This window comes from Pogoniulus pusillus, chromosome 21, assembly GCF_015220805.1.
Source record: "Pogoniulus pusillus isolate bPogPus1 chromosome 21, bPogPus1.pri, whole genome shotgun sequence".
Classification (NCBI taxonomy): Eukaryota; Metazoa; Chordata; class Aves; order Piciformes; family Lybiidae; genus Pogoniulus; species Pogoniulus pusillus.
Genome location: NC_087284.1, coordinates 22338247 through 22365406, shown reverse-complemented (window position 1 = coordinate 22365406; position 27160 = coordinate 22338247). Strand labels below are relative to the sequence as shown.

At 52.8% G+C, this 27160-nt stretch overlaps 1 protein-coding gene across 3 annotated transcripts in view; it reads right to left on the bottom strand.

Moving 5' to 3' along the window:
• Window positions 1-27160, bottom strand: part of CDH12 (cadherin 12) — a 95334-nt gene that overhangs the window by 16781 nt on the left and 51393 nt on the right. For all 3 annotated transcript variants that reach the window (XM_064161238.1, XM_064161239.1, XM_064161240.1), the window contains 2 exons: window positions 21306-21720; window positions 8038-8332 (listed from right to left, as the gene is read on the bottom strand). In XM_064161238.1, coding sequence (XP_064017308.1) covers window positions 8038-8332; window positions 21306-21536 — 526 coding nt within the window. In that variant the 5' untranslated portion in view covers window positions 21537-21720. The remainder of the gene's footprint in view (window positions 1-8037; window positions 8333-21305; window positions 21721-27160) is intronic.

The window sequence follows — 27160 nt, the reverse complement described above, 5'->3', positions numbered from 1 at the left end:
GTCCATGGCAGCTGGGGGGGGGGGGGGCGTTGGGACTGGATGAGCTTGAAGGCTGATTCCAACCCACAGCATTCTGTGATGCTATGAACTTCATGGTCCCTGCCAACCCAAACCATCCCATGATTCTATGATCTTTAGGGTCCTTTCCAACCCAAACCACTCCATGCTTCTATGATCTCTAAGCTCCCTTCCAACCCAAACCACTTAATGCTTCTATGATCTCTGAGCTCCCTTCCAACCCAAACCACTTCATGCTTCTATGATCTCTAAGCTCCCTTCCAACCCAAACCACTCCATGCTTCTATGATCTCTGAGCTCCCTTCCAACCCAAACCACTCCATGCTTCTATGATCTCTGAGCTCCCTTCCAACCCAAACCACTCCATGCTTCTATGATCTCTGAGCTCCCTTCCAACCCAAACCACTCCATGCTTCTATGATCTCTGAGCTCCCTTCCAACCCAAACCACTCCATGCTTCTATGATCTCTAAGCTCCCTTCCAACCCAAACCACTCCATGCTTCTATGATCTCTAAGCTCCCTTCCAACCCAAACCACTCCATGCTTCTATGATCTCTAAGCTCCCTTCCAACCCAAACCACTCCATGCTTCTATGATCTCTGAGCTCCCTTCCAACCCAAACCACTTCATGCTTCTATGATCTCTGAGCTCCCTTCCAACCCAAACCACTTCATGCTTCTATGATCTGTAAGGTCCTTTCCTGTTCAAATCATTCCATGATTCTGTGACCTTTAAGTTCCCTTCCAACCCAAACTATTCCATTAATCTATGATCTTTAAGGTCCTTTCCTATCCTGGGCTGGCTCAGGAGCAGTGTGGGCAGCAGGACAAGGGAGCTGCTTCTGCCCCTGTGCTCAGCACTGCTCAGGCCACCCCTGCAGTGCTGTGTCCAGCTCTGGGCTCCTCCATTGCAGAGAGATGTTGAGGTGCTGGAAGGTGTTGAGAGAAGGGCAGCAAGGCTGGGGAGGGGCCTGGAGCACAGCCCTGTGAGGAGAGGCTGAGGGAGCTGGGGGGGTGCAGCCTGCAGCAGAGGAGGCTGAGGGCAGAGCTGATTGCTGCCTGCAGCTGCCTGCAGGGAGGCTGTAGTCAGGTGGGGTTGGGCTCTGCTGCCAGGCAGCCAGGGACAGAAGAAGGGGACAGAGGCTGAAGCTGTGCCAGGGCAGGTTGAGGCTGGATGCTGTTAGGAAGTTGCTGGCAGAGAGAGTGATTGGCATTGGAATGGGCTGCCCAGGGAGGTGGTGGAGGTGTTAAGAGGAGGCTGCATGAGGCACTCAGTGCCAGGGGTTGGCTACTGAGGAGGTGTTAGGTGCTAGGTTGGACTCAATGCTCTCAGAGGTCTTTTCCAACCTGCTTCATTCTGTGACTCTGTGATTCTCTGACTCTGTAATTATTTCCCCCTCCCTCCCCTTTTCTCTTTAACTTTCCCTCCTCTCATCTGCTAGGGTCAGCCACAGTTAAAAGCACTCAGGGCACACAATCTGCCTGGGCTGCTAATGCCCTCTGGGAGCCTTGCAGATGCCTTTGAGTTATTAATTGTTATTAATTTAGGCTATTTATTTATTGATAAAGCCCTGCAGCTGCTTAGGCAGTCCCAAGGTTGCAATGATGCTTATCTGGGGGGGAGGGGGGGGATAGGTTCACTTGGAAGGACAAAGAGGAGCTGCAAACAGCAGCTGCTGGTTTACACCCAGCAGGCTGAGGAAGGAGCAGCCTGGGGAAAGTTAACTGCTGGAAATCAGGAGCAAAGGAGAGCAGCACAAGAACCAATGAGCAAACATTGAGTTTCATCTCCATTCCTCTGAGAGGTGCAGCTCCTGAGAGTGGCTCTTCCTCTGCCTTCTCTCTGCCCTGTGGATTGGGTTTTCCCTCTTGCCAACAGCAGTTCCCCCCCAGATGCTTGGAAGTGAGCAAAGAGGAACTCTTAGCTGTGACTTTTGCTTTGGGCATCCTCACAACTCAATCATTTCTCAGGCCTCAGATCAACAGGGACTTAATTTTGCCCCAGTGCTCCTCAAAGGCTGGAGCAGCTCTGCTGTGAGCACAGGCTGAGGGAGCTGGGGGGGTGCAGGCTGCAGAGGAGAAGGCTCCAGGGGCACCTCAGAGCTGCTGCCAGGGCCTGAAGGGCTCCTGCAGGAAGGCTGCAGAGGGACTTGTGCTGAGGGGCTCTGAGCCAGGCCAAGGGCAATGGTTTGGAGCTGAGGCAGAGCAGGCTGAGAGTGGAGCTGAGGCAGAAGCTGTGCAGGGTGAGGCTGCTGAGAGCCTGGCACAGGCTGCCCAGGGAGGCTGTGGCTGCCTCCTGCCTGGGGGTGTTGAGATCCAGGCTGGCTGAGCCCTGGAGCAGCTGAGTGCAGCTGAGAGAATGTTTCCTCTCCTCCAACCTCTTCCCTGGGCAGCCTCTGCCAATCCCTGACCACTCCTCTAGCAAACAAATGTTTCCTCCTCTCCAACCTAACCCTCCCCTGGCACAGCTTCAGGCCAGTTCCTCTCCTTCCATCCCCTGAGCCTAGGGAGCAGAGCCCAAGCCCCACCTGACTGCAGCCTCCTTTCAGGGAGCTGCAGAGAGCAATCAGCTCTGTCCTCAGCCTCCTCTTCTCCAGGCTAAGCAACCCCAGCTCCTCTTCTCCCCAGCTCCCACTTCTCCCCAGCTCTGTTCTCCCAACCCTTCCCCACCTTCGTTGCACTTCTCTGGACCTACTCCAACTCCTCAAGGTCCTTCTTGGAGTCCTTCTCTCTTGGGCTGTAAATTGCTCAGAAAATAGAATAATTGAAGCATTTCAGTTAGAAAAGGCCTCCAAGGTCACTGAGTGCAGAGGATGGTTTGGGTTGGAAAAGGCCTCTGAGCTCATCCAGTCCAAGCAGCAACCCAACCCCACCATGGCCACCAAACCCTGGCCCCAAGTGCCAGGTTGCTGCAACACCCCCAGGCATGGGGACTCCACCACCTGCCTGTTCAACCTCTTCCCCTGCCTGCCCAGCACTGCTCTGCACAAACATTTCAGCTCTCTGTGATGAAGAAGATGATTGAGACACAAACCTCCAAGTGTGGGGACTCCATCACCTGCCTGCCCAACCTCTTCCTCTGCCTGCCTAGCACTGCTCTGCACAAACATTTCAGCTCTCTGTGATGAAGAAGATGATTGAGACACAAACCTCCAGGGGTGGGGACTCCATCACCTGCCTGCCCAGCACTGCTCTGCACAAACATTTCAGCTCTCTGTGATGAAGATGATGATTGAGACACAAACCTCCAGGGGTGGGGACTCCATCACCTGCCTGCCCAGCACTGCTCTGCACAAACATTTCAGCTCTCTGTGATGAAGAAGATGATTGAGACACAAACCTCCAGGGGTGGGGACTCCATCACCTGCCTGCCCAGCACTGCTCTGCACAAACACTTCAGCTCTCTGTGGTGAAGAAGACTGAAAGACAAACCATGGAGAGCCAAACCCAAACTCCTCTTCCATATCCCACCCCAAGCTGGCAGGACATCTGCTCACTGCCCATCAGCTGGATGTGCCTAATTAGTGCCCACCTGGGAGTAGGCTCTCACAAAGCCATCAGAGGAGCAACCAAGCAGCAGCTGCAGCTTCATTCCCTGGGGGCTGAAGAAGAGGAGCAGTGGGAAGAGCCAAACCTCTCCCTGCACAGCACAATGGTTTCAGGAGAGCTAAATCTTGCTTGCCACTGGGGGACTTCCATCCAACCCAACTGGGAGAGCTGATTGCAGAGCCCAGCAGGGCCCAAGAGAAGGCAGCAGCATGCTGAGACCTCATCAACACCTGCAGCCTCATGCTGATCCCTCTGGGGCTGGGGGGCTGTGGATTTGCTCCTCACTGTCACTTGGGGGAAGGGGTCTGAGGATGCCTTTTTGGGTTTGGCACATCTAAACTCCTCAGGGCTTTGTTATCACCTCCACTGCAAACCTTTTGGGGCTGGGATTTATCTGCTTGGTGTTCCAAGGGAAAAAATACCTCCCTAAAGAGGGTTCTCAGTAGAGTGCTTTGCTACCTACCTCACTGCCCAATCAAAAGGATGCAACTTCTCCTCCTCCCAGCCATGTTTTTGTTGCTCTGAACCCTGCAAATGTCACTGCCTGGCTTCTGAAAGATGAGCTCAGCCTGCCTGCTCCATGGCTGCTGGCAGTGCCCAGGCATTAACTGGCATCTGCCTGCTCACTGGTGGAAAGTTCACCAGGGATCGTTGGCAGCAGCAGGCTGGGGACACTGCAGACATCCACGGGGACAATTTGGTAACCCTTTGCTGTTGTTTGGCAGGTCCTGAGGCACTGGAATCAGACAAAGGAATCCATCAGAGCACTGGAGAAGAGAGGCTGAGGGGGTTGGGGGTGCTGAGGCAGTGATTTGCCATTGGAATGGGCTGCCCAGGGAGGTGGTGGAGTTGCCATCCCTGGAGGTGTTGGAGCCAAGCCTGGCTGGGGCACTTAGTGCCATGGTCTGGTTGGTTGGGCAGGGCTGGGTGCTAGGTTGGACTGGAGGAGCTTGGAGGTCTCTGCCAACCTGCTTGAGTCTATGATTCAGTCTGGAGAGGAGAAGGCAGCCCAGAGAGCCCCACCTGTGCCCTGGGCTGCAGCCAGAGCAGTGTGGGCAGCAGCAGGGCCAGGGAGGGGATTCTGCCCCTCTGCAGTGCTCTGCTGAGACCCCACCTGGAGCTCTGTGCCCACTGCTGGAGCCCCTGGCACAGGAAAGGGCTGGAGGGGCTGGAAGGTGCCAGAGAAGGGCCCCGAGGGTGAGCAGAGGGCTGGAGCTGCTCTGCTGTGAGCACAGGCTGAGAGTTGGGGGGGCTGAGCCTGGAGAGGAGAAGGCTCCCAGGAGAGCTTCTTGTGGCCTTGCAGTGTCTGAAGGGGGCTGCAGGAGAGCTGGGGAGGGACTTTGGAGGGTGCTGGGGAGGGATAGGAGCAGGGGGAATGGATCCAAGCTGGAGGAGGAGAGATTGAGGTGAGACATGAGGGAGAAGTTGTTGAGCATGAGGGTGGTGAGAGCCTGGCACAGGCTGCCCAGGGAGGTGGTTGAGGCCCCATGGCTGGAGGTGTTTGAGGCCAGGCTGGCTGAGGCTGTGAGCAGCCTGCTCTAGGGTAGGGTGTCCCTGGGCATGGCAGGGGGTTGGCACTGGCTGCTCCTTGTGGTCCCTTCCAACCCAGACTGATTCCACCAATCCAATGCTCTGTGATTCTGTGCTTCTCTGCCTCTCTGATGCTCTGTGGGCACCCAACCCTGCATCACTCACTGCCAGGAGGGCTGAATTTGAGCTGTGGCTGCTCTGGTTGAGCTCCTGAGACACTGCTCCAACTCTCTGGCCACGTTTCCAAACTATTTTGGTTCACATTTATAATGGATGCCAGCAAAATTTAGCTGCCTAACCCATTAGGGATGCTCAAATGCTGCTTGAGGAGCTTTGATGGGACAGCTCAAGCTTTTAAAAGCTATTTGGGAGTCTGAGGAGGGTTCTCAGAAGCACTTCTGTGCCCTGCACTTAGGCTGAGCTAAAAAAACCCCAACCAACTCCACGAGATGCATACAAAACTCTGCCAGTGCCAAGTTCCCTTCACACATCTGGGATGGGAAGAGGCTGATGATGAATTCATTCCCTCCATGACTACTCCAGGCTTGGGGCAGAGTGGCTGCAAGCTTGCCCAGCACAGAAGAGGACTTGGGGGTGCTGGCTGGTAGCAGCTGGAGATGAGCCAGCAGTGTGCAGAGGTGGGCAAGAAGGGCACCAGCAGCCTGGCCTGGAGCAGCAATGATGGTGCTGGGGAGAAGAGGAGCTAGGAGGAAGAGAAGCTGGGGAGAAGAGGAGCTGGGAGGAAGAGGAGCTGGGAGGAAACGGAGCTGGAGAGGAGAGGAGCTGGGAGGAAGAGGAGCGGGAGAGAAGAGGAGCTGGAGAGAAGAGAAGCTGGAGAGAAGAGGAGCTGGGAGGAAGAGGAGCTGGAGAGAAGGGGAGCTGGAGAGAAGAGGAGATGGAGAGAAGGGGAGCTGGAGAGAAGAGAAGCTGGAGAGAAGGGGAGCTGGAGAGAAGAGGAGATGGAGAGAAGGGGAGCTGGGAGGAAGAGGAGCTGGGGAGAAGAGGAGCTGGAGAGAAGGGGAGCTGGAGAGAAGAGGAGATGGAGAGAAGGGGAGCTGGGAGGAAGAGGAGCTGGGGAGAAGAGGAGCTGGAGAGAAGGGGAGCTGGAGAGAAGAGAAGCTGGAGAGAAGAGGAGCTGGGAGGAAAAGGAGCTGGGGGTGTGCAGGGTGGAGAAGAGGAGGCTGAGGGCAGAGCTGATTGCTCTCTGCAGCTCCCTGAGAGGAGGCTGCAGGCAGGTGGGGGTTGGGCTCTGCTCCCTAGGCTCAGGGCATAGCAGGAGAGGAACTGGCCTGAAGCTGTGCCAGGGGAGGGTTAGGCTGGAGGGGAGGAACAATTTCTTTGCTGCAGGAGTGGTCAGGGATGGGAAGAGGCTGCCCAGGGAGGGAGGTGATGGAGTCCCCATGCCTGGAGGTGTTGCAGCAATGTGTGGCCATGGCCCTTGGGGCCAGGGTTTGATGCTCTTAGATTGGCAGCTGGCCTGGATGGTTGTGGAGGTCTCTTTTAGCCCAACCAAGTCTCTGATTCTCTCTGCTTTAGTGCATCTCTCTCCCACAATGGCAGCAGGAGTTGCTGGGAAAGAGAGGCAGTGAAGTTCAGGACATTTGGGAGTTAAAAAGTGGCCAGAAGCAAAAAAAAATAAGGGAAAGAAACCCAAGAAATAAATAAATGAGAGGAAGAATTCCTCAAGGGTTGAGTTTCTGCCTCAGCCAGGACCAGCTCAAGATAAAAGCCAGCAAAGTGCTTTTCAGTGTCAGCCTCAGGCAGTTGCAGGTCTAAAGCCTCATCCTCAAGCTCAGCTAAATGGTCCTGGTGCTAGGGAGCAGCAGTTTGAACCCCTCTGAGAAGCTTCTGCTTGCAGCAGGGAGCAAAACAGTGACCACAGCTGAGAGAGGCAAAGGCACTGGAGAGAACTGCACTGGGCACAGCACAGGCACCAGGAGGGATTTGGGAGGAGGAATTTGCTGCCAGCCAAACATTTCCCTGCTTTAGTCATCACTGATTGGAGTTCAGGCCCCCAGTCAGGACACTGCTGCCTTGGCTATGACTCTGAGCAGCTTTCCAGCCCCTTCCTGGGCATCCATCTGCATCAGTCCTCACTTCCAGTGCAGGCTGGGGGTGGGGGGAGAGAGAGCAGCCCTGAGGAAAAGGTTTGGGGAGTGCTGAGGGGTGGGGAGAAGCTGGACATGAGCAGGCAGTGTGAGACTGCAGCACAGAAGGGCCAAGGGCAGCCTGGGCTGGCTCAGGAGCAGTGTGGGCAGAGCTGGAGAGAGGAGATCCTGCCCCTGTGCTCTGCTCTGGGGAGACCTCAGCTGGAGTGCAGCATTCAGCTCTGGAGCCCTCAGCACAGCAAGGACATGGAGCTGATGGAGGTGCCATGGAACTGCTCAGGGGGTTGGAGCAGCTCTGCTGTGAGCACAGGCTGAGGGAGCTGGGGGGGTGCAGCCTGCAGCAGAGGAGGCTCAGGGCAGAGCTGATTGCTGCCTGCAGCTGCCTGCAGGGAGGCTGTAGCCAGGTGGGGTTGGGCTCTGCTGCCAGGCAGCCAGGGACAGAAGAAGGGGACAGAGGCTGAAGCTGTGGCAGGGCAGGTCTAGGCTGGATGTTGTTAGGAAGTTGTTGTCAGAGAGAGTGATTGGCACTGGAATGGGCTGCCCAGGGAGGTGGTGGAGTGGCTGTGCCTGGAGGTGTTAAGAGGAGGCTGCATGAGGCACTGAGTGCCAGGGGCTGGCTGCTGAGGAGGTGTCAGGTGCTAGGTTGGACTCGATGCTCTCAAAGGTCTTTTCCATCCTGCCTGATTCTGGGATTTCAGGATTTCTAATCCCCAGCTCCCAGATTCCCTTCCCATGCCCAAGCCTTGCCTTCACCTCCCTGACCAGGAGATGCAGAGTGCAGAGATGAAGCTTTAGGCAGTGACCCAGGGAAGCTTTAGAGCTCCTCACTCACCCACTGGGGACATCTCTGGGACGCTGGCAACGTAAGGCCCATCCAGGAACTTTGGCTCGTTGTCATTAATGTCCTGCACCTTGATGATGAACTCTGACTCAGGCTCCAGAGGCTTCTTGGTGTCCACATCCACAGCCTGAGCCCTCAGGGTGTAGAAAGGTTTCTCCTCTCTGTCCAGGCTCCTTATGGCATGGATGTCTCCTGTGGTCTCGTCGATGGTGAAGACTGTCCCAGCACCATCTCCTGAGAGGGTGTATTTAACAGTGCCCACTCCCTTGTCCAGGTCAGAATGGAGCTGCAGGACAAAAGGGAGAGGAGGAAAGGATCAGTATTGGCTGTTTCTAGGCTGGGAAGCAATTGCTTTAGGGCTATTTTCCCCTTCTTATGTCATTTAAGGCTTTAGAAGCACCAAAGTTGAGGTCCTTGACTGCCTCTAAGTGCATGGCATCAGCACGGGGGGCATGAGCCAAGCTTTTGACCCCCACCTAGCAATGGGGAGAGCAAAACAGCAACACCCTGAGCTGCCTTGGCTGCTGCTGTGGCACAGGAGCCACCTCTGCAGCTTCTCCATCCCCTTGGGTGGCCATGGTTGGGTTGCTGGTTGGACCAGACGACCTCAGAGACCTTTTCTAACCCAAGCAACTCTCTGCCTCTGCCCTTCAAGCGCATCAGTGCAGCCTGATGGACTCCCCTCGCAGGAGCCTTTCATCTCTGCCCTGCTTATCCTTCAAACACGCCTAAAAGCTTTGCCTCAGCACTCAAGGCTGCCTCAGCCAGGCTGAAAGAGCTCTTCAGCTCTCCTCTCCCACCTGGTGAGGACTGAAGAGACCTGCTGCAACGGGCAGGGGCTGCGGGGGAGGCTGTGCAGAGCGGAGTGGTGATGGCTCTGGGCTTTAGTTACCTGCTGGAGTGCTCCAGGTGAATGAGGAGCAAAGCAAAGCAGGAGATGAGGGAGGAAATGAATGCCTGAGGAGCTAAATGCTGCTGGTAATGGGGCAAGAAGCTCAGCTGCTGGGGGAGAGGCAAAGAGGCAATGGATAACATTTACAGCTAGGGCCCTGGAGTGGAACACAGGTTCTGGGGGCTGTGGGGGAGGCCATGGGCTGTGGGGCAGGGAGAACACCAGCAGGACTCTCTTCTTTGGCTGCTTGTTGCCTCTGGGCCTTCCTGCTGAGCAGCCCAGACCCTGACCTTCCTTCTGCCTGGCCCCTGCATGCCTTTGGGAATTGCCTCTCCATAGCATCATAGAATTGGGAATTGCCTCTCCATAGAATCACAGAATTAAGCAGAGAGAGCTCCAAGCTCCTCCAGCCCAGCCTAGCACCCAGCCCTGCCCAACCAACCAGACCATGGCACTAAGTGCCCCAGCCAGGCTTGGCTGCAACACCTCCAGGCACAGCCACTCCACCACCTCCCTGGGCAGCCCATTCCAGTGCCAATCACTCTCTCTGACAACAACTTCCTAACAACATCCAGCCTAGACCTGCCCTGGCACAGCTTCAGCCTCTGTCCCCTTCTTCTGGCCCTGGCTGCCTGGCAGCAGAGCCCAACCCCACCTGGCTACAGCCTCCCTGCAGGCAGCTGCAGGCAGCAATCAGCTCTGCCCTGAGCCTCCTCTGCTGCAGGCTGCACCCCCCCAGCTCCCTCAGCCTCTCCTCACAGGGCTCTGCTCCAGGCCCCTCCCCAGCCTTGCTGCCCTGCTCTCAACACCTTCCAGCACCTCAGCATCTCTCTGCAATGGAGGAGCCCAGAGCTGGACACAGCACTCCAGGGGTGGCCTGAGCAGTGCTGAGCACAGGGGCACAAGAACCTCCCTTGCCCTGCTGCCCACACTGCTCCTGAGCCAGCCCAGGAGCAAGAGGTAAAAGCCACTGACTGACCTGGTCACAGCAGCAGAGGATCAGAGAATTGGTTAGGAAGGAAAAGCTCATTCAGTCCAAGCAGCAACCCAACCCCACCATGGCCACCAAACCCTGGCCCCAAGTGCCATGGCCACAGGAACACCGCCAGGCATGGGCACTCTGCCACCTCCCAGGGCAGCCAAGGTCCCATGCCACAGAATCACAGAGCCATGGAGTTGTTTGGGTTGGGAAAGGTCTCTAAGCTCATCCAGTCCAAGCAGCAACTCAATCCCACCATGGCCACCAAACCCTATGCTGGAGGCTAAGAAGGAGGAGAAGGAGAAATGAGAAGACAGAGGAAGGATGAGAAGGAGGAAAAAGGAGAAGGAGAAAGGAGGAGAAAGGAGGAGAAAGGAGGAGAAGGAGAAGGAGGAGAAGGTGGGGAGGGAGGGGAAGTGGGATAAGTAGGATAAGGAGGAGAAGGAGAAAGGAAGAGAATAAGGAGAAGAAGAAAGGAGGAGAAGAAGAAAGGAGGAGAAGAAGAAAGGAGGAGAAGGAGAAGAAGGAAGGAGAAGAAGGAGAAAGGAGGATAAGGAGGAGAAGGAGAAAGGAGGATAAGGAGGAGAAGGAGAAAGGAGGAGAAGGAGAAAGGAGAAAAGAGGAGAAGAAGGAGAAAAGAGGAGAAGAAGGAAGGAGAAGAAGGAGAAAGGAGGATAAGGAGAAGAAGGAGAAAGGAGGATAAGGAGGAGAAGGAGAAAGCAGGAGAAGGAGAAAGGAGAAAAGAGGAGAAGAAGGAGAAAAGAGGAGAAGAAGGAGAAAGGAGAAAGGAGAAAGAGAGAAGAATGAGAAGGACGAGAAGGAGAAGGAGAAGGAGGAGAAAGAAGGAAGGCAAGGAAAAAGAAGGCAGAAGGAGAAAAGGAGGGGGAGGAGGGGAAGGAGAAGACTCCAGCTGGAGCGGACCAGAGCTGCAAAGCATCCTCATCACTAATGGATGGCACCAAAGAGCTCACACATGTTTGCAACCGGCAGAGCAAATGGACTTTACACAACCAAGCAGCGTCTGGAAGAGGGGAAAAACCACTCCCACCCCCCCCAACCCCATCTGGTCTTCTGGAGTGCCTTCTCCAGACAAGACTTCCCTCTCCCAGCCTCTGAATAATATGGATCCATCCTGCCCCACCTCTTGCTTCTATTTCACCTTTTGAAATAGACTTTTTTTTTGGGGGGTGGGGTAGGAATGGAAATTGGACCAGAAAAAAAAAGGTAGATTAAAACTGACAGTGAAGAAGTTTCCCTGAGCACAAATCCAGGGGGCAGGAGTCCACCCCCACAGGCATCACAGCTCTGTGAAGGGCACAAAGCAACTGAGAGAAGCACAGAAGCAGTCAGGGCTGGAAGGGAGCACAAGGAGCAGCCAGTCCCAACCCCCTGCCATGCCCAGGGACACCCTACCCTAGAGCAGGCTGCACACAGCCTCAGCCAGCCTGGCCTCAAACACCTCCAGCCATGGGGCCTCAACCACCTCCCTGGGCAACCCCTGCCAGCCTCTCACCACTCTCCTGCTCAACAACTTCCTCCTCACCTCCACTCTCACTCTCCCCACCTCCAGCTCTGCTCCATTCCCCCCACTCCTGACACTCCCTCACAGCCTCCACAGTCCCTCCCCAGCTCTCTTGGAGCCCCCTGCAGACCCTGCAAGGCCACCAGAAGGTGCCCTGGGAGCCTCCTCTGCTCCAGCCTGCACAGCCCCAACTCTTTCAGGCTGTGCTCACAGCAGAGCTGCTGCAGCCTCTCAGCATCCTCCTGGCCCTGCTCTGGACACTCTCCAGCATCTCCACAGCCCTCTTGTCCCAGGGGCTCCAGAGCTGGATGCAGCACTCCAGGTGGGCTCTCAGCAGAGCACAGCAGAGGGGCAGGATCAGCTCCCTGGCCCTGCTGGCCACACTGCTGCTGCTGCAGCCCAGGCTCTGCTTGGCTTTCTGGGCTGCAGGTGCACACTGCTGGCTCCTGTGCAGCTTCTCCTCCAGCAGCAGCACCCCCAAGTGCCTCTCCTCAGGGCTGCTCTCCAGCCTGGCACTGCCCAGCCTGCACTGCTGCTTGGCTTTGCCTCCAGCCAGCTGCAGGACCTTGCCCTTGCTCTTGTTGCCCCTCCTGAGCTTGGCTTGTGCCCACCTCTGCAGCCTGCCCAGGTGCCTCTGGATGGATCCTGCCCTCCAGCCTGGCTGAGCACCACACAGCTTGGTGTGGGCAGCAAACCTGCTGAGGCTGCACTCAGTGCCTCTGCCCATGGCACTCACAGAGATGCTGAACAAGCCTGGTGCCAGGGCTGAGCCCTGGGGGACTCTGCTTGGCACTGCCTGCCCTTGGCCATGCAGCCATTGACAGCCACTCTCTGGCTGCAGCCACCAAGCCACTGCTGGATCCATCCAGTGCTCCCCACCCATCCAACCCATGTGTCTAGGTTGCTCCTCTCTACCCCACGAGCTAACAGCTCCTGGGCTTTACAGAGCCTGCAAGAAGAAAAGCTTTACAGAAGCAAACCCTCAGTGCCAGCCTGGCTTGCTCGAGGGGGCTGTTGTGTTTCCATGGCTCCAACTTGCTCCTCACACCTCCCCATGCAGCTGTCAGCACTGCTTTGTGTCTCACAGGCTTTATGCCACATCCAGGAGGCAAAGCTTTTAACGACAACCTCTTTAGTTTTGGTTTCCCTTCCCTTTTTCACATGGCAAAGCTGAGGGAGAGAGACAAAAAGCCACAGCAAGACACAAAATGCAGAGCTGTGGCCCCACTTCTGCTCCCCAGTGCAATCCTTTCACTCTTTCATCTCTCCTCATCTCTCTTCTCAGCTGTGATACCTCCTGACAATGCTCTCACTGGTGAGTGGGGATGGCAGAAGCTCAGGCAGTCAGCTTGGCACAGCCAGGCTGGCACCAGCAGGATTGCCAGGGCTGGAAGGGATCTCAAGGAGCAGCCAGTTCCAACCCACCCCTGCCCATGCCCAGGGACACCTCACACCAGAGCAGGTTGCCCACAGCCACATCCAGCCTGGACTTAACAGCTCCCAGGGCTGAGGCTTCCAGCACCTCCCTGGGCAGCCTGTGCCAGGCTCTCACCACCCTCATGCTCAACAACTTCTCCCTCATGTCTCACCTCAATCTCTCCTCCTCCAGCTTGGATCCATTCCCCCTGCTCCTATCCCTACCCAGCACCCTCCAAAGTCCCTCCCCAGCTCTCCTGCAGCCCCCTTCAGACACTGCAAGGCCACAAGAAGCTCTCCTGGGAGCCTTCTCCTCTCCAGGCTCAGCCCCCCCAACTCTCAGCCTGTGCTCACAGCAGAGCATCTCCAGCCCTCTGCTCACCCTCGGGGCCCTTCTCTGGCACCTTCCAGCCCCTCCAGCCCTTTCCTGTGCCAGGGGCTCCAGCAGTGGGCACAGAGCTCCAGGTGGGGTCTCAGCAGAGCACTGCAGAGGGGCAGAATCCCCTCCCTGGCCCTGCTGCTGCCCACACTGCTCTGGCTGCAGCCCAGGGCACAGGTGGGGCTCTCTGGGCTGCCAGTGCCCACTGCTGCCTCATGCTGAGCTTCTCCTCCACCAGCATCCCCAAGACCTTCCCTTCAGGGCTGCTCAAGCCCAGTCCATTCTGTGACCTTTAAGGTCCCTTCCAACCCAATCCATTCTAGGATCTTAGAAGTCCCTTCCAAGCCAACCCATTCCATGACCTTTCAGCTCCTTTCCAACCCAACCCATTCTATGATCTTTAAGCTCCTTTCCAACCCAGCCCATTCCATGACCTTTAAGGTCCCTCCCAACCCAACCCATTCTATGACCTTTAAGATCTCTTCCAACCCAGGGCACAGTTGGGGCTCTCTGGGCTGCCAGTGCCCACTGCTGCCTCATGCTGAGCTTCTCCTCCACCAGCACCCCCAAGTCCCTTTCCTTCAGGGCTGCTCTCAAGCCAGGCACTGCCCAGCCTACATCAGTGCTTGGCATTGCCCTGACCCATCTGCAGACATTGCACTTGGCCTTGTTGAACCTCCTGAGGTTGGCCTGGGCCCAGCTTCCAGCCTGTCCAGGTCCCTCTGGATGGATCCCTTCTCTCCAGCACACCTGACCATGTCCTCAGTTATCACCTAAGGGCCACCAACCCCCACCAAGAGCTTCCCAGGCAGAGGTAGGCATGGGCATTGCTGGGGGTCAAAGCTGCCCTGCAGAAGGTGGTTGTGAGAGCCTTTATTTGCAGTGCCTTTCACATTAAACCACCCAGAAATGAGCCACTCTGATGCCTGCACCCTGGGGACTCCAATCAAGACCCAACTAGCAGCAGTTCCTGAGACAGCTTCCATCTCCTTGCAGCTGCCACCCTGCCAAAGCCTCCTGGAGGTGATGGGCAGGGCTCTTCCCTTCAGTGGTGGGCAGAGGATCTGCTAAACCTCTCTGACAGCTGTAAATGAAACACTGCTCTGCCTCCCTTAGCTGGGAGCTGGGAGCAGGACTGCACTTTTAATCAGCTTAATTGGGGCACAGCTATGGGCAGGCTGAAGCTGGTGGGTTGGTGCTCTTCAGGGGGCAGCAGCTGCCAAAGCTGAGTTGTTTTGTCCTTCAGGTTTGGGTTTGTTTTGTTGTTGCCATAGATTCATAGAATGGGTTGGGTTGGAAAGGCCCTTCAGGGCCACCTGAACAAAGAAGAGAGAGTTTGGAGCTGCAGCAGAATTAAGAGAGGTCCTTTTTGTTCTGTATTTATCATGGGTTGGGTTGGAAAGGACCTTCAGGGCCACCTGAACAAAGAAGAGAGAGTTTGGAGCTGCAGCAGAATTAAGAGAGCTGCTTTGGGATGGGTTGGAAAGGACCTTCAGGGCCACCTGAACAAAGGAGAGAGTTTGGAGCTGCAGCAGGATTGAGAGAGCTGCTTTGGGATGGGTTGGAAAGGACCTTTAGGGCCACCTGAACAAAGAGAGAGTTTGGAGCTGCAGCAGAATTAAGAGAGCTGCTTTGGGATGGGTTGGAAAGGACCTTCAGGGCCACCTAACTAAGGAAGAGAGAGTTTGGAGCTGCAGCAGAATTAAGAGAGGTCCTTTTTGTTCCTTATTTATCATGGAATGGGTTAGAAAGGACCTTCAGGGCCACCTAAATAAAGGAGAGAGAGTTTGGAGCTGCAGCAGAATTGAGTGAGGTCCTTTTTGTTCCCTATTTATCATGGAATGAGTTGGAAAGGACCTTCAGGACCACCTAAACAAAGAAAAGAGAGTTTGGAGCTGCAGCAGAATTAAGAGGTCCTTTTTGTTCCTTATTTATCATGGGTTGGGTTGGAAAGGACCTTCAGGGCCACCTAAATAAAGAGGAGAGAGTTTGGAACTGCAACAGAATTAAGAGAGGTCCTTTTTGTTCTGTATTTATCATGGGTTGGGTTGGAAAGGACCTTCAGGGCCACCTAAATAAAAAGGAGAGAGTTTGGAGCTGCAGCAGAATTAAGAGAGCTGCTTTGGGATGGGTTGGAAAGGACCTTCAGGATCACCTAAACAAAGAAGAGAGAGTTTGGAGCTGCAGCAGAATTGAGAGAGGTCCTTTTTGTTCCTTATTTATCATGGGATGGGTTGGAAGGAACCTTCAGGACCACCTACATAAAGAAGAGAGAGTTTGGAGCTGCTGCAGAATTGAGAGAGGTCCTTTTTGTTCTGCACTGTCTGGGTCCCTTCCCACCAAACACCCAACCATAAACTGACTTCATTTTATTCAGGTCTCACTTTCACCTTTCCTTTCTGACTCTATTATCTCCTCAGCAGTTTGCTATCCTGTTCCTCATCCCCTACAAGAGGAATAAGGCTCAGGGAGGCAGAAGCTCATTGCCTGGTGTGAGCCTGCTCAGAATTCAGCTCTCAGGGAAGGGTTCACATGGTGGAGATATTAAAAGAGATTAAAGATGCTGAAGGAGAGAGAAGAGATTAAACAATATTCAAACCCAGCCTGAGCTATCAGAGGGGAAAGGAAGGGAAGAGATTAAAAAAGACCTGAAATGAATCTGAAAAGCAGAAATAAAGCAAGGAGAGAGATTAGAGATGCCTGAAATGAATCTAGAAAAGCAGGAATAAAAGCAAGGGAAGGGATTGAAGATGCTTGGAAATAAGCTGGGAATGCAGGAAGGAAGCAAAGGAGATTTGAAACACCTGAAAAGGATCTGAAATAGGAGAAATAAAGCAAGAAGAGAGGTTAAAAATGCCTGAAATGGACCTGGAAAGGGAGAAATAAAGCAGGGAAAGAGATTGAAAATGCCTGGAATGGACCTGGAAAGGGAGAAATAAAGCAAGGAAAGAAGAAAAATGCCTGAAATGGACCTGGAAAAGGAGAAATAAAGCAAGGAAAGAGATTGAAAATGCCTGGAATGGACCTGGAAAGGGAGAAATAAAGCAAGGAGAGATTAAAAATGCCTGAAATGGACCTGGAAAAGGAGAAATAAAGAAAGAAGATATTAAAAATGCCTGAAATGGACCTGGAAAAGGAGAAATAAAGAAAGAAGAGATTAAAAATGCCTGAAATGGACCTGGAAAAGGAGAAATAAAGAAAGAAGAGATTAAAAATGCCTGAAATGGACCTGGAAAAGGAGAAATAAAGAAAGAAGAGATTAAAAATGCCTGAAATGGACCTGGAAAAGGAGAAATAAAGAAAGAAGAGATTAAAAATGCCTGAAATGGACCTGGAAAAGGAGAAATAAAGCAAGAAGAGATGAAAAATGCCTGAGATGGACCTGGAAAAGGAGAAATAAAGCAAGGAAAGATTGAAAATGCCTGAAATGGACCTGGAAAAGGAGAAGGAAAACAAAGGAGATTCAAAATAGCTGAAATGAATCTGAAGACTTAGAAAGAAGAGCAAGAAAAGAGGTTAAAAATGCCTGAAATCAAACTTGAGCAGTCAGAAATAATAGGAAGGAGATTAAGAAGACCTGAAAATAAGCAGGGAAAGCAGAAAGGAAGTAAAAGAGATTGAAAATGCCTGAAAAAGGATCTGGAAAAGGAGAAATAAACCAAGGAAAGAGATGAAAAAATGCCTGGAAATGGTCTGAAAAATCAGAACTAAAGGAAAGAGATTAAAGATGCCTGAAAATGGCATTAAAAATCAGAAATGAAGGAAAGAGATTAGAAAATGCCTGAAAATGGTCTTAAAAATCAGAACTGAAGCAAGGAAAGAGATTAAAGATGCCTGAAAGTGATCTAAAAAATCAGAAATGAAAGAAAGAGATTTAAAAATGCCTGGAAATGGTCTCAAAAATCAGAACTGAAGCAAAAGATGAGATGAAAAATGCCTGAAAATGGTCTGAAAAATTAGAACTGAAGCAAGAAATGAGATGAGAAATGCCTGGAAATGGTCTCAAAATTCAGAAATAAAGGGAAGAGATGAAAAATGCCTGAAAATGGTCTCAAAAATCACAACTCAAGCAAGAAATGGGATGAAAAATGCCTGGAAGTGGTCTTAAAAATCAGAAATAAATAAAAGAGATTAAAATATGCCTGAAAATTGTCACAAAAATCAGAAATGAAGGAAAGAGATTAAAAAATGTCTGAAAATGGCCTTAAAAATCAGAACTGAAGCAAGAAATGAGATGAAAAATGCCTGGAAAATGGTCTCAAAAATCAGAACTAAAAGAAAGAGATTTAAAAATGCCTGGAAATGGTCTCAAAAATCAGAACTAAAGGAAAGAGATTTAAAAATGCCTGGAAATGGTCTCAAAAATCAGAACTAAAGCAAGAAATGAGATGAGAAATGCCTGGAAATGGTCTCAAAAATCAGAAATAAAGGAAAGAGATTTAAAAATGCCTGAAAATGGCCTTAAAAATCAGAACTGAATCAAGGAAAGAGATTAAAGATGCCTGAAAGTGATCTAAAAAATCAGAGATAAAAGAAAGAGATTAAAAAATGCCTCTAAATGGTCTCAAAAATCAGAACTGAAGCACAAAATGAGATGAAAAATACCTGGAAATGGTCTCAAAACTCAGAAAAAAAGGAAAGAGATAAAAAATGCCTGAAAATGGTCTTAAAAATCAGAACTGGAGCAGAGAATGAGATGAAAAATGCCTGAAAATGATCTTAAAAATCAGAAATTAAGGAAAGAAATTAAAAAACTCCTGAAAATGATCTCAAAGATCAGAACTAAAGCAAGAAATGAGATAAAAAATGCCCCAAAATGGTCTCAAAACTCAGAAAAAAAGGAAAGAGATAAAAAAATGCCTGAAAATGGTCTTAAAAATCAGAAATAAAGGAAAGAGATTAAAAGATGCCTAAAAATGGTCTTAAAAATCAGAAATAAAGGAAGAAATGAAATGAAAAATGCCTGAAAATGGTCTTAAAAATCAGAAGTGAAGCAGAGAATGAGATGAAAAATGCCTGAAAATGGTCTTAAGAATCAGAACTAAAGGAAAGAGATTAAAACTATTTGAAACCAATCTGAGCAATCAGAAATAAAAGTAAGGAAAGTGATTAAAGATGCCTGAAAATGATCCTGAAAAGCAGAAATAAAGCAAGGAAGGAGAGGAAAAATGATTTGAACCCAGCCTGAGCAATCAGAAATGGAAGCAAGGAAAGAGATACCTGGAAAAGGACCTGAAAAGGCAGAACTAAAGCAAGGAAAGGGATTAAAAAGTGCCTGCAAATGGTCCTAAAATTCAGAAATAAAGGGAAGAGATGAAAAATGCCTGAAAATGGTCTCAAAAATCACAACTCGAGCAAGAAATGGGATGAAAAATGCCTGGAAGTGGTCTTAAAAATCAGAAATAAATAAAAGAGATTAAAATATGCCTGAAAATTGTCACAAAAATCAGAAATGAAGGAAAGAGATTAAAAAATGTCTGAAAATGGCCTTAAAAATCAGAACTGAAGCAAGAAATGAGATGAAAAATGCCTGGAAAATGGTCTCAAAAATCAGAACTAAAGGAAAGAGATTTAAAAATGCCTTGGAAATGGTCTCAAAAATCAGAACTAAAGGAAAGAGATTTAAAAATGCCTGGAAATGGTCTCAAAAATCAGAACTAAAGGAAAGAGATTTAAAAATGCCTGGAAATGGGTCTCAAAAATCAGAACTAAAGCAAGAAATGAGATGAGAAATGCCTGGAAATGGTCTTAAAAATCAGAACTGAAGCGAAGAATGAGATGAAAAATGCCTGAAATTGATCTAAAAAATCAGAAGTTAAGGAAAGAGATTAAAAAATGCCTGAAAAGGGTCTCAAAAATCAGAACTGAAGCAAGGAAAGAGATGAAAGATGCCTGACAATGGTCTTAAAAATCAGAAGTTAAGGAAAGAGATTTAAAAATGCCTTGAAATGGCCTTAAAAATCAGAAGTAAAGCAAGGAAGGAGGTTTCAAACATCTGACCCCAGCCTGAGAACTCAGAACCAAAAGCCAGGGAAGAGCTCAAAGCCATCTGAAGCCCACCTGGGCCACCAGCACAGGGGGCAGGAGATGGAGCAGCACAAGGTCAAGGGACAAGCAGCAGCCTCCAGGGGCTGGAAAACCACTTGGGAGTGCCCAACCCCTCCACAGACAGCAGAGTGCCTCTGGCATCAGCCTGGCACCTGCTGCTAAGTGCCCAGGGGACTCACTGCTGGCCAGCTCTGTGCCACAGTCCCAACTCACAGCCCCTCTGCCAGTGGTTTTGGTGCTGCTTGAGTCCCCCCCAGCCACTTGTGCAGCACAAACTCAGCTCACAGCCCAAATATTATTGGTTTTGGTGTTGGTTTTTTCCCTCCAAGCCATTTGTGCAGCACAAACTCAGCTCAGGACCCCTCTACCATTAGTTCTGGTGCTGCTTTAGTCCCTCCAAGCCACTTCTGCATCACAAACTCAGCTCAGGACCTCTCTATTATTAGTTTTGATGCTGTTTTATTCCCTCCAAGCCATTTGTGCACCACAAACTCAGTTCACAGCCCAAATATTATTGGTTTTGGTGCTGGTTTATTCCCTCCAAGCCATTTGTGCACCACAAACTCAGCTCAGGACCTCTCTATTATTAGTTCTGAGTCTGTTTTAGTTCCTCCAAGCCATTTGTGCAGCACAAATTCAGCTCAGGACCCCTCTACCATTAGTTCTGGTGCTGCTTTAGTCCCTCCAAGCCACTTCTGCATCACAAACTCAGCTCAGGACCCCTCTACTATTAGTTTTGGTGCTGGTTGAGTCCCTCCAAGCTGCTTCTGCATCACAAACTCATCTCAGGACCCCTCTACTATTAGTTCTGATGCTGTTTTAGTCCCTCCAAGCCACTTGTGAACCACAAACTCATCTCAGGACCTCCCTATTGTTAGTTTTGGTGCTGGTTTATTCCCTCTAAGCCACTTCTGCACCACAAACTCAGCTCAGAACTCCAATTTGATTGTTCTTTGTTTCACTCCCAGCCACCTGAGCACCACAAACTCATCTCACAGCCCAAATGTCGTTAGTTTTGGTGCTATTTTATTCCTTCCAAGCCATTTGTGCACCACAAACTCAGCTCAGGACCCCTCCTTTATTATTTTTTGGTGCTCTTTTGTCCCTTCCCAGCCACTTGAGCACCACAAACTCGTCTCACAGCCCAAATGTTGTTAGTTTTGGTGCTGCTTTATTCATTCCAAGTCACTTCTGCACCACAAACAGACCTCAGGACCTCTCCATTATTCCTTTTGTTGCTGTTTTGTCCCCTCCCAGCCATCTGTGCTCCAAAAACCCAGCTCAGAGCTACTGTTTTTGGAGAGGACTTTAATCCAAACCCATTCTCTTCAAACCCAAGGATAGGAAGCAAGATGACCATGAAAGAGGTAGAAAGAAGGGTTAGAAACTAATACCAAATGATGTCTATGCTGGATACAAGAGGAGTAGAAAGGGAATCAATCCTGAAGCCTCTGATGGGGCTATGAGAGGCTGGAAAGAGAGGGAAGAAGCAACTGCTGCCAGCTGGAGGAGGTTTACCCCAGCAGAACCAGGCACCTCTGACTGCTTCCCTGCACCATTCCCACTTGGAAAGCAAGGGAGGAATCAGAGAACCAAGCAGGTTGGCAGAGAGCTCCAAGCTCATCCAGCCCAACCTAGCACCCAGCCCTGCCCAACCAACCAGACCATGGCACTAAGTGCCCCAGCCAGGCTTGGCTGCAACACCTCCAGCCACAGCCACTCCACCACCTCCCTGGGCAGCCCATTCCAGTGTCAATCACTCTCTCTGCCAACAACTTCCTAACAACATCCAGCCTAGACCTGCCCTGCCACAGCTTGAGGGGGAGTAGAACCTCCCTTGACCTGCTGGACACAGCCCCCCAGGACCCCACTGGCCCTCTTGGGCAGCAGGGCACATTGCTGTGCCATGGGTGTTCTCCCCCAGCACTGCCAGCTCCCTCTCCACAGGGCTGCTCTCCCAGCAGATCACCTCCCAAGGGTGCCCAAGGCCTGGCTGAAGCCCAGGTAGCCTGAGAGGCTTTACCTTGCCCACATACTGGGGCTCAGAGCCCATGTACTCCTCCAGCACGAAGAACTGGTTCCACACCCAGCCCCGCTTGACTCGCTGGGCAGACGACCTCCTGCTTGGCACCTGGCTGGCATCTTCACTTGGCTCTGCTTCCAAAGGCTGTGGTGGCTGTGGCTGCAGTGGAGTTAGGAGGCCTCCATCAAACAGGACCCAAAGCAGCAGGGAGAAGCAGTTCCTTGTGAGCATTGGCAAAGGCTTCCCTGGGGCGAGCGAGAGCAACTCCAGCGCTTAGAGCGGGGCAGAGGGATCCAGCCCGGGGCTGCTGCAGCCTCCACTTCCCAGCTCCTGCCTTTATTGGGGCTGTGCTGCTGCAGGCATCAATGCTCCTGATGGCAAGGGCTGTGCTGCATCCAGTTCCATCGAGGGGCACCTAGGGAAGAGGGGCAGAAGACAACATCACATCACAGAGCGTCCCGGGGAGGTGCTCAGCAAAACTCCCACAGCTCAGCTCTGCTCCCACCTTGGTGTCCTCTGCAGCATCTTTCTGCCCCCACCTTGGTGTCCTCTGCAGCAGCTTTCTGCCCCCACCTTGGTGTCCTCTGAAGCATCTTTCTGCCCCCACCTTGGTGCCCTCTGCAGCAGCTTCCTGCCCTCCAGCAGCTCAGCTCTGCCCCCACCTTGGTGCCCTCTGCAGCAGCTTCCTGCCCTCCAGCAGCTCAGCTCTGCTTCCACCTTGGTGTCCTCTGCAGCAGCTTCCTGCCCTCCAGCAGCTCAGCTCTGCCCCCACCTTGGTGTCCTCTGCAGCAGCTTCCTGCCCTCCAGCAGCTCAACTCTGCCCCCACCTTGGTGTCCTCTGCAGCAGCTTCCTGCCCCCACCTTGGTGCCCTCTGCAGCAGCTTCCTGCCCTCCAGCAGCTCAACTCTGCCCCCACCTTGGTGCCCTCTGCAGCAGCTTCCTGCCTCCAACAGCTCAGCTCTGCCCCCACCTTGGTGCCCTCTGCAGCACCTTCCCAACCCTCCAGCAGCTCAGCTCTGCCCCCACCTTGGTGTCCTCTGCAGCAGCTTCCTACCCTGCAGCAGCTCAGCTCTGCCCCCACCTTGTTAAATAAAAGAAGTCTTCTGCTCAGGACATTTCTTTGCCTTCACCTAAAGCAAATTATTCTTAGCTCCAATGGGTGCAAACCTCCCACTTGCACCAGCCTGGATTTTATTCCAGCACAGGGACCTCCAGCAGGCCCCTGGCAGGCTGCAGTGCTGCACTCAACACTTCTCTCTTTGCAAGCATCTCTCTTAAGTCTCTTTTCTTTGTTCTTTCCACACTTCACACACCTCTTTTCCATGCCCTGGGTGGAATTCCCACCCAGGGAAGCAGGTTGAAGGCTCTGCTCATCCATAATTCAATTCCAAGCTCTTCCAAATCTCCTTTAGCCTCTCCTGGTTCACAGACACAGAAACTTGCTGGCAAAAATCACAGCACACAGGAAGCAAAGGATCACAGGATGGGCTGGAAGGGACCTCCAGAGCTCATCCAGACCCATCCCTTGCAGTCAGCAGGGACATCCTCCCCTAGAGCAGGTTGCTCACAGCCCTGCCCAGGCCACAATAAGGTTCAGAACATAGAGAGTCATAGAATGATTTTGGTTGGGTCATGATAGGATGGTTTGGGCTGGAAGGGACCTCCAAAGCTCACCCAGCCCAACCCTCCCTGCACTCAGCAGGGACATCCTCCACTAGAGCAGGTTGCTCTCAGCCCTGCCCAGCCTCACCTTGGACATCTCCAGCCATGGAGCCTCAGCCACCTCCCTGGGCAACCTGCTGCAGGGTTCCAGCAGCCTCCTGCTGCACAACTTGTTCCTCACAGCCACTCTCAAGCTGCTCTGCTCTGGTTTGCAGCCATTGCTGCTCATCCTGTCCCTGCAGCCCTTTGCACTCAGTCTCCCTGCAGCCTCCCTGCAGTCCCTTCAGGCACTGGCAGCAGCTCTGAGGTCACCTGGAGCCTTCTCTGCAGGCTGCACACCCTCAGCTCCCTCAGCCTGTGCTCACAGCAGAGCTGCTCCAACCCCCTGAGCAGCTCCATGGCCTCCTCTGGATCTGCTCCACCACCTCCACATCCTTCCTGTATTTTGGTCTCTCCAGAGCAGGGCAGAGCAGTGCAGGTGAGGTCTCAGCAGAGCAGAGCAGAGCAGAGGGGCAGCATCCTCTCTCTCCAGCTCTGGCCACGCTGCTGATCTTTCAGCACCTCTCTCCCTGCAGGACCCTGGGCGGGGGGAAGGCTGCCACAGAGCAGGACCTGTCTGCTTTTTCCTGCTTTGGGAGGCAATCAGCATATTTCTGGGGAGCCTCAGAATGCAGCCTAATGATGTTTGGCATTTCTAAGCACTACAATAATAAAAAGCCTTTTTATAGCTCCTCAGACATGGTTTTAATAATTGGCTTCCCCAGCACACAAACAAAGTGATTGCTTGGAGAGAGCCTGCTGGGATTGAGTCCAGCAGCAGTGAGTTTGCAGCTGGCACCAAGCTAAGAGCAGGTGTGGAGATGTGGGAGGGTAGCAGAGCCCTGCAGAGGGACCTGGCCGGGCTGCATGGGTGGGCAGAGGCCAAGGGGATGAGACTGAACAAGGCCAAGGGCAGGTTCTGCACTTTGGCCACAGCAACCCCAAGCAGCACTGCAGGCTGGGGCCAGAGTGGCTGAGAGCAGCCAGGCAGAGAGGGCCCTGGGGGTGCTGGCAGAGAGCAGCTGCAGAGGAGGCAGCAGTGCCCAGGTGGGCAGCAGAGCCAATGGCATCCTGGGCTGGCTCAGGAGCAGTGTGGGCAGCAGGACAAGGGAGCTGCTTCTGCCCCTGTGCTCAGCACTGCTCAGGCCACCCCTGGAGTGCTGTGTCCAGCTCTGGGCTCCTCCATTGCAGAGAGATGTTGAGGTGCTGGAAGGTGTTGAGAGCAGGGCAGCAAGGCTGGGGAGGGGCCTGGAGCAGAGGAGGCTCAGGGCAGAGCTCATTGCTGCCTGCAGCTGCCTGCAGGGAGGCTGTAGCCAGGTGGGGTTGGGCTCTGCTGCCAGGCAGCCAGGGCCAGAAGAAGGGGACAGAGGCTGAAGCTGTGGCAGGGCAGGTCCAGGCTGGATGTGAGGAGGAAGTTGTTGGCAGAGATCCTTTGGGTGGGAAGGGATCATGGAATGGTTTGGGCTGGAAGGGACCTCCAAAGCTCACCCAGCCCACCCCCCCCTGCACTCAGCAGGGACATCCTCCACTAGAGCAGGCTGCTCTCAGCCCTGCCCAGCCTCATCTTCACCATCTCCAGCCATGGAGCCTCAACCACCTCCCTGTGCAACCTGCTGCAGGATTCCAGCAGCCTCCTGCTGCACAACTTGTTCCTCACAGCCACTCTCAAGCTGCTCTGCTCTGGTTTGCAGCCACTGCCCTCCTCCTGAGGGCACATCATGAGCAGCTCCTTCATGGTACCCATTTATTAATATTTAGGCTGGGGTTTTATTTGATTTCACATTTTTAGACAGCAAGCCTAAATTTGTCTCCTTCCTGCAGCCTGCAGGAGTGTGGTCGAGGGAGGGAATCAATAATGACTCTTCTTTAAGGCTGCAGTAGCCCCTGCTCAAAGTGCAGCTCCAGCTGAGCTCCCCCACCAAGAGCAGCAATCCTTGGGCAGGGGATGGATGTCAGAGCTGCAGTGTTATAGATCCCAGACAATCAATCAGGGCTGTTGGTGATTGCTAAGTGGACTGAAAGCAAAGTCCCTTTGAGCCTCAAGGTAGGAAGTTTGGCACTGGAACAACCTAAAGCAAATCTCCTCCTACAAGAAGTGAATTAACCTTACTGAAGGGCACAGCCCAACGAGATACACATCACAGAACTGGGCAGGGCACAAGCATCAACCCAACCCCACCATGGCCACCCAGAGACAGCCTGGATGAGGCACTCAGTGCCATGGGCTGGTTGATTGGCCAGGGCTGGGTGCTAGGTTGGACTGGCTGAGCTTGGAGCTCTCTTCCAACCTGCTTGATTCTGTGATTCTGTGATTCTAAACCCTGCTCCCAAATGCCATGGCCACAGGTTTCTTCATCACCTCCAGGCATGAGGACTCCACCACCTCCCTGGGCAGGCTCTTCCAAAGCCAAGCATAGAACGAAGCAGGTTGGAAAGGACCTCTAAGATCACTGAGTCCAACCTAGCACCCAACACCTCCTCATTAACTAACCCCTGGCACTGAGTGCCTCATGCAGCCTCCTCTGAAACACCTCCAGGCATGAGGGCTCCACCACCTCCCTGGGCAGCCTCTTCCAATCCCTGACCACTCTTGCAGCTAAAGAATGTTTTCTCCCTCTCCACCCTACTCTCCACTGCTCTAAGATACATCCCTGTCCCCCAAACACACAGCCCAAAACCCTCTCCAGACCCTCTCCAGCTCATCCAAAGGAGCTCTGCTGCTGTGGCTCATCTTGGCAATCATTGTGGCAGCCAAGCATGGCTAATGAGAGTTAAATATTTAATGAGAGTAGCATCTGGGGCAGCAGTTGGCAGCCTGGCTGGGCAGCAGCTCCTCTGGCTCAGGAGGGTAACTGGAGCAGAAAGAATTAGGGTGATTATTCCTTCGTCAGGAGGCTCAATGGCTCCTCAGCTGATCAATGAGGAAGGCTTCAGCAACTCACAGACTCACAGAAGGAAGCAGGATGGAAAAGACCTCTGAGGTCATTGGGTCCAACCTAGCACCTAACAACTCCTCAGTAGCCAACCCCTGGCACTCAGTGCCTCATGCAGCCTCCTCTTATCACCTCCAGGCACAGCCACTCCACCACCTCCCTGGGCAGCCCATTCCAATGCCAATCACTCTCTCTGACAACAACTTCCTCCTCACATCCAGCCTCAACCTGCCCTGGCACAGCTTCAGCCTCTGTCCCCTTCTTCTGGCCCTGCCTGCCTGGCAGCAGAGCCCAACCCCACCTGGCTACAGCCTCCCTGCAGGCAGCTGCAGGCAGCAATCAGCTCTGCCCTGAGCCTCCTCTGCTGCAGGCTGCACCCCCCCAGCTCCCTCAGCCTCTCCTCACAGGGCTCTGCTCCAGGCCCCTCCCCAGCCTTGCTGCCCTTCTCCAAACACCTTCCAGCACCTCAGCATCTCTCTGCAATTGAGGAGCCCAGAACTGGACACAGCACTCCAGGGGTGGCCTGAGCAGTGCTGAGCACAGGGGCAGAAGCAGCTCCCTTGTCCTGCTGCCCACACTGCTCCTGAGCCAGCCCAGGATGCCATTGGCTCTGCTGCCCACCTGGGCACTGCTGCCTCCTCTGCAGCTCCTCTCTCTCATCACCCCCAGGCTGGATGTTGTTAGGAAGTTGCTGGCAGAGAGAGTGATTGGCACTGGAATGGGCTGCCCAGGGAGGTGGTGGAGTGGCTGTGGCTGGAGGTGTTGCAGCCAAGCCTGGCTGGGGCACTTAGTGCCATGGTCTGGTTGGTTGGGCAGGGCTGGGTGCTAGGCTGGGCTGGAGGAGCTTGGAGCTCTCTGCCAACCTGCTTGATTCTCTTATTCTCTGGTTCTCTGCCTGCAGGACTCCCATTGACTTTCCAGAGCTGAAAAGTCTCTTTCAGCCCAAAGGGAGGGAGCAAAGCTTCCACCTCCTGGGTGCCTTCTCACTCTTGCCAAGGTTCAGCACTGCACCTCTCAAGGAAAACAGCAAAATGCTAAATGAAAAGAAATGAGTTTAGTTTCCTTCTAGAGCAAAGCCACAGCCAAGACTACAAATTCCCCTACAAAGCTCCTATTGATTTTTGTTTGTTTGTCTCTTTGCTGTTGGCTTTAGGATTATTTTTATCCCTCCCTCCTAAGAAATCAAGACCAAGGCCCTCAGGCCTCTCATTTCCTTCCCAA